The sequence below is a fragment of the Pseudopodoces humilis genome, chromosome 8 (genome assembly GCF_049639895.1).
Source record: "Pseudopodoces humilis isolate 2021_Gansu_Grassland_sample_001 chromosome 8, ASM4963989v1, whole genome shotgun sequence".
NCBI lineage: Eukaryota > Metazoa > Chordata > Aves > Passeriformes > Paridae > Pseudopodoces > Pseudopodoces humilis.
In genome coordinates this window covers 29,834,359-29,846,255 of record NC_142207.1, presented here as the reverse complement: position 1 = coordinate 29,846,255, position 11,897 = coordinate 29,834,359, and the positions used below count along the sequence as shown (strand labels likewise).

General features: G+C 45.9%; 1 protein-coding gene across 1 annotated transcript; it reads left to right on the top strand.

The window, feature by feature from the left end:
- The first annotated feature begins 593 nt into the window (after positions 1-593).
- NABP1 (nucleic acid binding protein 1) lies at positions 594-9,153 on the top strand. The gene is made up of 6 exons (XM_014259086.2): positions 594-905; positions 1,012-1,150; positions 4,168-4,239; positions 5,590-5,662; positions 5,946-6,006; positions 6,814-9,153. The coding sequence occupies exons 1-6, from the start codon at positions 815-817 to the stop codon at positions 6,999-7,001; spliced, it is 624 nt and encodes a 207-aa protein (XP_014114561.1). The 5' UTR covers positions 594-814; the 3' UTR covers positions 7,002-9,153.
- The last annotated feature ends 2,744 nt before the right edge of the window (positions 9,154-11,897 follow it).

Here is an 11,897-nt window from a genome sequence, read left to right as displayed (position 1 = left end):
GAAAACAGCCTTTTCTCCTTGGTGGAGACCAACATCAAATCTCTCCCGAAAAAAAACCCCACCTAACTCACAAATCTTTATTTCTTTTTTCCCAGTGAAGGAGGGCGGAACTGCCGGGAAATCGCCCTCTGGGAAACCTGTGCCAACGCTCCTCTGAGCGTCAGAGCCGGAGCTTAAAATGGCGCGGAAGGGCGGCGAACCGCTCCCTTAGTCCGCTATGCCGCACCAGCCGCTCTCGGGGCGCCACGGGGCTGTTGCCCGGAGGGGAGTCAGTCGGTGGGCGAGGGGAGGCAGAAAGGGTGAAGGGAGGCAGAAAGGGCGAGGGGAGGCAGGCCGAGCTGACAGAGAACACCAGACACAGCAGCCCGTACTCAGCAGCGGCAGCGCCCCGAGAAGGAGAAGATGGCGGCGGCAGCGTTGACCAATCAGGGCGCGGCGCCGGCTCGCGCCCGCCCGTTACCCAGTCCCGGCGCTCCGCGTGCCCCGGACGGTTCCATTCGCCCCAAACGCCCCCTCCCGGGGCTCGGGTTGGTGGCGCCCGGCCGGTATAAAACGGAGCGCGGCGCACGTGTGCTCCTCAGTGCCGGCGGGAGAGGGAGGCGGGGTGGGCGGTGTGCTGGTGGTGTCGGTGTGGAGAGGGAGCGGTGGGGGTCGGGCGTGCCTCACAGTCACCGCACAGCCCCTCGGTGCTCGTGTCCCCGTCCACTGTGAGGGTCGCCGGTGCCCCCCTGCCCGGCCCCGCGCTGCTCCTGCTCCCCCGCGGGATGCGGGCTCGGCCCGCCCCGCTAGCCCTCACCCCCGCGCCGGCCGCAGCATGAGCGCGGCGAGCGACACGTATTTCCTTATAAAAGACATAAAACCCGGACTGAAAAACTTAAATGTCATCTTTATTGTGCTGGAGATCGGTAAGTGGCGCCCGGCACGCCCCACCCCCGGGCCGCCCACGCGTGTCACGGCGGGCGGGGGGGCCGGCGGCGCCGTGCCCCCCCTGAGCCGCGCTTCTCCCCGCAGGGCGAGTCACCAAGACGAAGGACGGGCACGAGGTGAGGTCCTGCAAGGTGGCGGACAAGACGGGCAGCATCACCATCTGCGTGTGGGACGAGATCGGCGGCCTCATCCAGCCGGGGGACATCATCCGCCTGACCAAAGGGTGCGTACGGGGCCGCCCCGCGCCCGCCGGGCCGCGCAGCCCTTTGTCACCCGCGGGGCCCCTCCAGGGCCACGGGGGACACGGCCGCCGCCTCCGACCCGCTCCGTGTTACCGAGCCAGTGCCCTAAGGTCACTTGCCAAATTAAACCCACCTTTCCCAGGCCAGAACATGCCTAGCGTGAGTGTACAGGCTAGGAGGGGCTTGGGTTTGTAATAAGGAGGTGGTAGTGAAGAGATTTGGGTTGGCTTTAAAAAGCTCCCTAGGGAAATACTTCTGGGGTAGGGGGGAAAGCAACAGTCAGTCCTGGTCTGTAAATCAAGCAGGGGAAGTCCAAAGCATGTTCTTATTTTCACAGCTAGTTCTTTACTCTGGCAGTCAGCCCCTTAATGAAAGAAGGGGATGGTTACATGTCACGCAGAAAAGTTGCTTTTCATGGGAATGATATAACAAAAATGACAGGCAGATGAAAACCTTCTAAGTTTCACTGTAAAAATTCATTCTAGGGCTACACTGTAGAATGTGTTAATTTGGTTAGGTGCGAATAATTCCTCAGAGGTAGTTTAATTAAAAAAAGAAACAAACCCAGCCCCCAAACTTACTGTGAGAAAGAATGTTAGAGTCAATCTGAAAATCCTTTTAAGTGTCACTTAAATTGTCACTAGCAAAGTCATAGTAAGCTTCATTTGAATTCTTCATGCCAGTTAGGTTACACTTTTAGAAATCCATTACGGTGATCCTTTGGCCTATGGCAGTCCAGAATTTGCAGTGTGTGTAAGGTCCTTTTAATTTGTTTTTATGAAAAAATAGGTGAAAGGTGACTCGGGCTGCTAACTGAGCTGTTCTTAAGTTCATTTGAGTGTAATTCTCAGTTCTGGACTGAAATTGCATGACCCTTGCCACCAGAACTACAGCTGCTTCCTCCTATGCAAATGTCCTTTTACACAAAATGGGCTGACTCCTCAGCAGAGGTGGTTCTGGGGAAGGCTGCTTGCGTGGAGAGCACGTGGAGCACAGGGATGGGCAGAACTAAACCAGAGCTCTGGGCCAGCACAAAGCCCTGTGTGTGTAGATGACATTGAAATAAATTGAGAGCGATACTGTTCAGCAGCATTACTGCACTCCTTTCTGTGACTGGCTTACTGTAACTGCTCTGGTATTTCTGTGCAACAAATGGGAGAGTCATGGCATCCTTGAATGTAAAAAACTGAGCTTGGCTTGTATGTATTAAATTTATGAGCTGACATCACTGTTTCTGGTGGGTGGCAAAGTCATGCCTTCATTTACTTGAATTGGATGCTCCCTTAGGACTGTGGAGGGAGTGAAATGGCAAAAGCTAAATCCATCCTGGTTTGTCTCTCATATTCAGAAAATTGGTCTCGTGCTGGCATATAGAGTTCTCCAAACACGATTTTATATTTAAATAGAGTTGAGTGTGTGATGTTGCCATTGCAAGGCAGGTAAATTTCAGCTCTGTAGGGTAAGCTGACTTCATAGTGCAGAATGCCCTCTGATACAAGCAGAAAAGCTTACCACAGGCACCATGGGTAAACATGCCTTTTTTTCCCCCTTGCTGAATTTCAACCTGCAGATTCATTCCTCTGCAAAAGCAGACACTGTTTTGCTTACTTTTGTCACTGGGTGGCGAACCCATTTACAGGAAGCTGTTGCACTTAATATTTCTAAATTTGAAATTAGTGCTGGAGTTTAGTGCTTTATGGCCAGCTCTTTTTGAGATAAAAACAAATGCTTATGTGGAATAACTTAGTACTGGAGGATGTTAATACCGTGATTTGCTGGGATTCTTTTCCCAGTAAATGTATGTTTGACTTATATTTATTGTTTGGTAGCTCTTCTCCTTTGTTTTCTGCCACAAGACTGCCTGATTAGCTGTTTATTAAAGGTTAAGCAGTGAGGCAATCTTTAAAGTGAATCTATGACATGAAGAACACTAATCCTTGTTCTGGATGGAAAGCTCCCAAGCTAGCACATGCAGTTACAGTGCCTGTGCTTTCCTGCTGGTGCTGATGTGTAGAGAAGGTTATTGCTGGCAGTGCTGTCCTCTCCTGACAACCTGACTCCTCCCTGGTGCCTCTTCAGGGCCCTGCATTTGGCCGGATGTCTCCCAGTCTCAGCAGATAAGGCAAAGGGCAAGAGGAAGGTTTGTTATCTCTGTTCCAGAGATACACCTGGAACGTCAGGACGTGGTGACTTGTCCCGAGTGGTGACTCTGAGTGCAGTTGCTGAGGCTCTCTGTTTCTGTGCTAGAAAATACACATATTCTTTTTAACTCCCTTGCACTGTGCTGTGTTTCTGGTCTGCATTTTCCTCATTCTCTACACATATGTGATGCCCTTCACTGAAGGGAACAGTTACACAAAATTTTGTATGGCTCAAATTTCAGTGCTTGAAGTCAAGTGCCACCATAAAGAATAGAGTGCACTCACACTGTATTTGTAAGGGAATGTTCCTGCAATCAAAAAAAAATATTTCAGTGTGCTTCTATACATCACTTAGAATTTGATGGCCAAACTTAGTCCTTTAAAAAATCCAATCTGGCGAGGACCTGTATTAATAATGTAAGCACTTTTGATCATGCATGTTCAGTAGCAGTAGCTGTTCTCCAGCATGCAAAGGTGATTCTTCCTGGCTCCTGCTGAAAGCAGAACTGAGAGTTGTCACCAAATAAAACACAGATACTGCTTTTGGCAAAATGCCTTTTCTCTGCAGGATAAGTCATAAGGGTTGTTCCAGTCAACAAAAGAGCATCCAATCTCAAAATAATTGGCTGCTTTCCTGGAATTGTCAAAGGAGTCTGCGGAGCTTCCGGTACCTTTTGCTAGAAGTGGTACATGGGGATCTATAAACCATTGGTGTTGGTGACACTGAAGTCCCTGGGAATTTTTTTAGTCCATGCTGGTGTGTAAGACTTGTTAACTTCCTGAAAGATAGCATGCTTCTGCTTTCTCTGTCAGCTCATTCACTAAGAAGCTGCTTCACTTCTCCTTCCTTTGGCCAGGTACGCGTCTCTGTGGAAAGGATGCCTGACACTTTACACGGGACGAGGAGGGGAGCTGCATAAAATTGGGGAGTAAGTATTGTGTCTTCATACTTCTCAGCAGAGTGTCATGGTAAGTATGAGACCTGGTAGCTCTTAGGAAATGGAATTTAGGGCAGCAAAAAGCGTGTTCTCAGTTGGTCATGGATGTAATGAGCTCTGACCCTTTCTGGGCTGTAGGTCATTTGAAGAAAATCGGCCTCCATCACTGGCACAGGTATAGGAGGAGAAAATGTATAAATGACAAGGGACCTTAATCTGCATTGCTTACCTAGGCCTTATCTTGATTAACCACTTCGTTTTGGTGGAAGCCTTTTGTATGTGTGTCATCCTTGAAGGACAGGCAATGCAGAGAAGGAAGAGCAAGGTAACTCCAGTGAATCATACCCAAGCAGAAGCAAACCTCATTAAACCTGCTTTAAACTGCCCGCAGACTGGGGCAACAGCTCCTGCCTGAGAACAAACATGAGTAACATAATTAGACCAATAGAAACAACAGCAACATTTTCTAACCAGAAGAGTATTTTTCCACTATTGCACAAAGCGGTGTGGGAAACCTTGCAGTCATCAGGGAAGTGGGGCTCTGGGGTTGCCACATATCTTCCTGTATGGTTCCTAAATACCCGGTGTTCGGATGGATTTACATGAAAAGAATGTACAGATTGTCTTGTACAAAATCCATTAGCTCAGAAGTGTCACCCAGCTGACTAAGTCTCCAGCAGGCTGGAGTGATGAGAGCCCTTCACTGGGTTGTGCCTCCCAGCAGCAGGTGAGAGCTCCACTTGTGTTTTACCATTCCAAGCAGTGTAATGATCCAAATCTTTCCTCTCTGCTGTAATTTCCATGTAGTGAGTTGATGGGCCTATTCTGCCATAGTCCCCTTAGTGGAAAAGGATGCTTTGAATTTCATTGCCTGTTTTGGGCTCCTCTGTGCTGTTAATGGGGCACTGCACAGTATGGGAGCATGTGGGTGGGAGTGAGTTTTCTCTAGAGGTGTAATGCAATCCCTGTCTGGGAGCAGGCTGGGTGACTCAGTGACCTTTTGGGTGGGTGCTGGATGAGATTGTCCCAGCTGGAAGAGAGACAGAGGGAGCCCTTTCATCACCTTTGGTTTTATTTAGGCTAGTTTACCTCCTTGAGTAAATGAATACTTGAGTCTGCTTAATTGAAATGCTCTCACCAGGAAGATGTGGCAGCCTCACCACAAGCCTATAAAGGGATCAAAGAGCCTTTTAGTACCTATGGATATTTTCTGTACACTGGGGTCTGGATTAATTACTTCTAGGTGATGGGATGTGTCTAGAACATGCTCTGTGAATTGTGGAGTTGAGAACTCTGTTAAAATGGCTTTAGAACTTTCTAATAATCCTAATTTCTTCCCAGGTTCTGCATGGTTTACTCTGAAGTGCCAAACTACAGCGAACCCAACTCGGAACACATCGGGCAGAACAAATTGGTATGTTAAACTTGTGTGAGGCTTCTGGCCTAAAGTGCTCTGTGTTCTGACTATTTCACACTAGGCTGTGATCAGATGTGACTCTTCTGGAAAAATGGACTTAGTGATATATAGCTAAAAATGAACCAATAATTGAAGTAGCAGATAAATTCCATGTGAACCCACTGTTAGAACATAGATGGGGGAAAAAAATCAGCCCCTTTCTGTAAAAGTGTGAATGTTCTTTCTCTGATCCATGTCTTTTTTTTCCTTTTTTTTTTTTAACCTTTCTCTAAATACACAGGGTGAACAGAATAATATTTCTGCACCAAGTGGTATGGGTACTTGTACTTTTGGGCCACTGGGTAAGTTTTTTTTCAGTTTGTAGAAGTGAAGAAATGAGAAACACTTAATGGGAATAGAAATTTATTTCAAGGGTTCTCCATTCTTGTGATAAAGTGCACTAGGCTCTAAAAAGTCATTCAGACTGGGGCCTGAACCTCATGAATGTAATCATGAACATTTCCTGAAACTGTTTTCAGGGTTTCTTCTGTAGAAGAGGAGGAGATTAGAATATTTGGGGTGCCTATATCACATAAGGAGTCTTGACTAATCTTAAATTGTGATGCTTTTGAAAAGTTTTTGCAGCACTTGAAATTCTTTTTTAAACTTCCTGAGACATTGGCTTTAAAAATTACATCAGTCTTGCTAGACACCATGACTTTCCTGCCTGATTTGCTCCTGAAAACAGAAGTAGTGGTAATCTGAATTCCAGTATTTTAATTATCCAGTTAATTTTGTGCTGTATTTAAACATAGAATCTTAAATACAAAAATGCTTCGAGGCCTTGAGCAGGTATAAGCTGAGAGGGAACCTTAATTCTGGCCTGCCTACACAATGCCCATACTCAGTAGTTGGTGTTATAAAGCTGTTATTGTGACCTTTCTTGCTTTAGCTGAGAAAGGGGAGGAGTTAGGGATGGAGGGAAGGGAGTTTGGGAGGGGAAAGATCAGCTGTGATTTGGGGTCTTGCAGTGCCAGAGAGGCTTTTCCTTCTGGTCTTCAGGGTTTGGTGGTTACTGCAAACTCCATGTATTCCTTGTTGGTTAATTTACGTAAAGAATTAATGATTTCAACCCATGGAACTTGTGATAACATTTTTTGTCTTCTTAGGAAATGGTTTACAAACTGGACCTGAAGCAAGTGGATTTCCATTCACGTATAACCACGGCCACATTTATGCAGGTAGTGGGAGAGGCAATGGACGAGGACCTGTAAATCCAGCACCAGCTAATAGTGTTCAGCCTCTTCCCCCTGCTGTCAGTAACGGGAGGGACCCACGCAGGGCCTTTAAAAGATGACTATGCCAAATGTGGTTGTACAGCTTGCTTAAACTCTACACTCTACTTGAACACTTACTGCACTTTTATTTATAGTTAACTGTGAACCAGTTTGTCCTTTGGTTTTGTTTTTTTTTTCACCTTTTGGTGTATGGAGCAAACTTGATGTGATCTATTTCTTGTTTTGCATCAGGGAAGCACAGTGAGTCTTCCCCATATGTAAAGGGGGTAGGGGGAGAAGGTGGATACAAGGAAGTAAGGGTCACAGGTGGAAGTGTCTCAATGAAAACTCTGTGCCCTTTGCTAACCAGAAGAAAATTTCAGTTACATACATGTATTTCTGTTGGTCAACCATGTAGCCTTAATAGGTCTACTCTGTCCTGTGCACGCATGCGTTGACTTCCGTTAGGGATAATGGGAGCTCTTCCAGTTGGAAGAGAAATGAAGGGGAAGAGCAAAAATGCTCTGGTGAGCTAGGTGTCCTGGGAATGAGCGTGGCTTGTGAAAGCAATAAGTGGAAGGAAATGGTGGTGCCAGACTTAGTGGTGTCTCTGGAATCAGAGAGTGGATAGCTCCGATCAAAGCTATGGTGAGTGTTCTGAAGCTTGATTCTGATTCCAGAAAGGTGTGCACTACTTGAAAAATTCTCTCTAAGCACCATTATCACTGTCAAGGAAAGTGACACTGATTTTTGCTTTGGATAGAAGCTTGGATATTTGTTCTTGCTTTGCATGAGATAGCAGAACCAGGAGGATCTAAATTCAGACAGTGTTGGGTAATATGCTTTTTGTAGCCTTCCTGTGCGTAAAAGCCCAAGGTTACTTTGCAGGAGCCTGAATTTCCAGGAGCGGACTGTTCTCAAATGCTGCATTACCCATCTCTTCAATGAGTCTGCCTACTCCCCCTTCCTTCATTCACTTTTCTGAATAAATTATGTATTAGATGAAGCTGTATATGTGGATTGCAGAGGTACTGGCCAAGCACACAGCAGCACTTCTGATGCTGTTAAGCTTTCCTTCCTCTGTTTTATATGAAATAGGAATTATCCCATGAAGAGCCCCCTCCATATCCTGGGGGGTAAATAGCTGGTTTTATTTCTGAGATCACAAATGCCTTGACTCTAGAACAGAGTCCAGTGCCATATTTCAGATCAGGTTCAAAAACAACTCGAAAACTGAGGTGTCATACTGGATTCATCTGTTTAACTCTTCTTAACTGACCTCTCAAATAAAAAAAAATTGCACTAACCACATCAAAAACAAATCTAACTTTCTTTCTGTCAAGCCATAAAGACTTCATGACAAAAGGTTGTTTCTGAATTCTGAGTTGTCTCTGTGGTCATTCATGTTCTTTGAATCTACTGATGTGTTACTAATGTTTACAAGTTGTTTACATTTGATACTTCTTGCTTTTGGTACTCTATCATGATATGCTGAAAATTGCTTCTAATTGGTGCAAGTTCCCTGCTTGGTGTGAAATACGGACCTTCGTTTGAAATGGAAGCATCAGCAACAACAAAGCGCTGAAGGGAGGTTGAGAGAGACCTGTGTGCCCTGACACCTGAGGGCTGTTTGTTTCTACTCTGGTGAAGTGCTTTCCTGGTACTTCCAGGTGGAACTAGTGAAACTTATTTTGGACACAAGAGGGTGGCATGCCTCAGGAGATCCCCTCTGGGTGCTGCTGTGGAAGAATACTGCTCACTGGTGAAGCAGAAAGCAGTAATTCCTGGGGAAATGGTGTAAAGGGGTGACGTAACTCAGGGACTTCAAATTGCTTGCTTGTTTAAATAGATGTGATGTATAGTCTAGATGAATGGACAGCGTCTTCTGCAGTGTTGCTTTAAGACATTTGATGTGCTTGTGAGAAGGAAGCCAAGAGGACTTCTAAAGGCAGGAAGTACCTGTGCTGTGTTCCAGAGGTACATAAGATGTAAGTATGGTGTGAGAGCCATGCTGCACAGTCAGTAGTAGCTGTAAAGTGAACAGTGCAGGTGATGGCATGGTACTCATTGGAGTTACCTCTAGTGTGGATCTCAAGTCCTGGGGATCTTCTATGTGGCACAAAGAAGTTAAAATCAAGGGCAACCCTGTGTTAATGTGTGCTGAGGTGCCTGATTGTAGCTCTGCATCTGAGCCTTTATTAAGCTAATAAACAGAGAATACTTGTTCACATATTCCAAGTAAAAAGTGATATGATTAATGCTAAGTGGCATAAGATTAAAACCCTGCAGTCAAGTGGATGGTTGATGTGCAGTTGGGAGAAAAAAAGGAAGAGACAGGTCTTCATGTTCTCAAGGTTAGTAGCATTCCTGCTTTCCTGTTTCTTACATGAAACTATTGCAGTTTACTAATAAGTTTTTACTTCTTTGCAGGGGAAATCTTGTGCCCTGAGATGGACTTGGACTTCAATATAATTTTTCAAGGTCCTCTGATCTTCCACTGAAAAGTTGTTTCCCTCAGAGCTATCAATATCAAGATAGTGAGCTCTCAGCTTGCAGAGGAATCTGGGAGCCTTCCTTAGAGCTGTTGGGATCATACCACCTCGGTTCATAGACACAGACACACATCTCTCTGTGCAAACAGGCAGTGAATTCCTGTGACATGCTAAGGCAGTTCATCAGTGCTCAGTGGTTGGATCAGGGAAGTCTCTTTACAGATGCCTTCCTCCTTAGTGGTTAGGCTGCACTTAGGGTAGTCTTATTCCTCATAATACAGATTTCCAAAGGAGAAAAGACACTGGAAGGTGTTCATGTACCCAGACACAAGCTGCATGGTGCTGAAGTGCTGCTGAGTAGTCCCCATACACTTAAATCACAAGATACCCTGTTCTCATCACCTGACAACAGCTTCCCCCTCTCCTACTGGCCCGGCACAAGGACTGATGGCAGAATGGCAGTGGAAAGAGTTCTGCTGTGTTAGTGCTGCCATCTGCTTTTTCTGTCCATCCTCTGCATGAGTCACCTTGATTTAAAAGTGGCAAAGCAGTCCTGTACTGTGAAATACTGTCCTAACTTGGATACAGGGGAAAGTCAGAACACCCCATGTCCTCAGTGAAAATGGGAAAGTACTGTAAGAACAAATATAAATTCTGGACCAAAATGCAGGACCTGAAATGTAATCTGCCTTCACAACTTGTTATATGAGCTTTGGCCAATAACTTGAAACTGGCAGGTTGCAGTCCTGTGCTCTCCAAATAATGCTGCTCTTTAGCATCACAAATCCCAGGAGGGCTGTCTGCAGTGAGTGTTACTTGCAAAGCTGGGAGGGCTGGTACAAAACACCTTTTCTACCTCAGTGCTGTGTCTGCACAGAAGACCCCCTTAGTGTTCCAGGGCTGTCCACCATGTTCTCTGGACAGGGGAGCGCTCAGGAGATGGGTGCTGTTCCCTGAAACCCCCTATGTGTTTCACAGGCATTGAACCTTGTGTTTTGTAATGACCTGGCTGCTATGGCCATCTTCTACAGCTCATGTATGTGCTCCTAAAACAAGGGATTTTTTCCCTGCTCTAAGGCGGCTTTCTTCAGAAGCTCCTGCAGTGCTTCTACAGGACTAGGAAGTAGTAAAAGCAATGGGGTTTGGAGTGTTTCTGAGGAAGTCTCCTGGGCTCCTTCATGGCCTGTATGTTTTCACCTGCCAGGTTATTCCCTTGTTTCTCAAATGCTTGTAGATTTGCCCAGTCAAACATGCTCTTTGTCCTTAACCCCTGAGCCAAGCAGTTATTTGCACTGCGTGTGTGGTGTGCAGCGGTGCTTTCCCACGGGATCTCCGGAGGTGCTTTGCTGTCTCTGCAGCCCTTGCTGGCAGCTGGCTCAGGAGCTGCAGTCAGTCAGTTTGGGGAATTGTCCTGCAGTGCAGCACCTGTGCATGCTCCTGAGGATGTGCAGGGCTGGGACTGCCCAGCCCGGACTTGATGAGCTCTGTTAATGAGTTGGCTGTGCCCCAGCCGAGGGCTCTGCTGACTGTGCAGTGCTGCAGGGTCAGCCTGGCCCTCCCTGCTGAGGAGCACAGGGGCCCCAGGCGTCCCAGGAATTCATTTAGAGGTGCTCTTTCTGTCTTCAGCTTTCATCATTCTTCTGAGTCCTTTATTCTTGCTTCCAGAGAATGTGAAATTGTTATGGCTCTTTATGGGCATTTTGCTTTTTAATTTATTTTGTGACGGACATTTGTGTGTGTGTGTATGGGGTAACTGGGATGAGAAAATTAATGCTAAACAAGCTGTTGATTAAACTACTGGGCTTCAAAGGGATTAGGAAAAAAGTTTGGAAGTGACTAAAGGGAACTCCTAAGGACTTCACTTAGGTTTTTAATTTCTCTAAGTTGCTTATACTTTTTTTCTCATAAAACAATGCAGTTGTAAGAGCTTCATCTAAAACTGCCCTCCCACACCTCCAGCTGATAAAGACTGTCTGGATTTGTACGTGTTCTAGGAAGTAAGATTAGGGAAGAAATAAAACATCAGGATGTAGCTCAGAGAAGAAAACTCTGGTGCTCTAAATGTACCTTCAAAGCTAAATGTTTCCTTATACAAGTTTAAATGGAATGGTTTCAGCTACGTAGGGTGGATTGTAGGGCTGACTGGCTGCTCCATGTTTAATAAATTTACATATAAAAGAGAAAATTGGCTTATACACCATCAACTGTGGCTTCATGGGATCATAGTTGTGTGTTGGTTGTAGTGTGTCAGCATAGCCCTCTACCAAGCTTTTTTTGGGTTCATGTCCAGAGGATAAAATGGCTTTGCAAAGTACTGGACAGCTATTTGGAAAATTTGGAACCATGCTTGTCCACCCTGTGTCCTATGGGGCTTACTGGGAGGTCCCACTGACTTCAAGGATAATTTGGATCATGTCCTGTGCAGGTAGTAATTTCTCATCTGAAAACTGGGATAAAGTGGTAGTGCAGATCTGTCAGATGCTA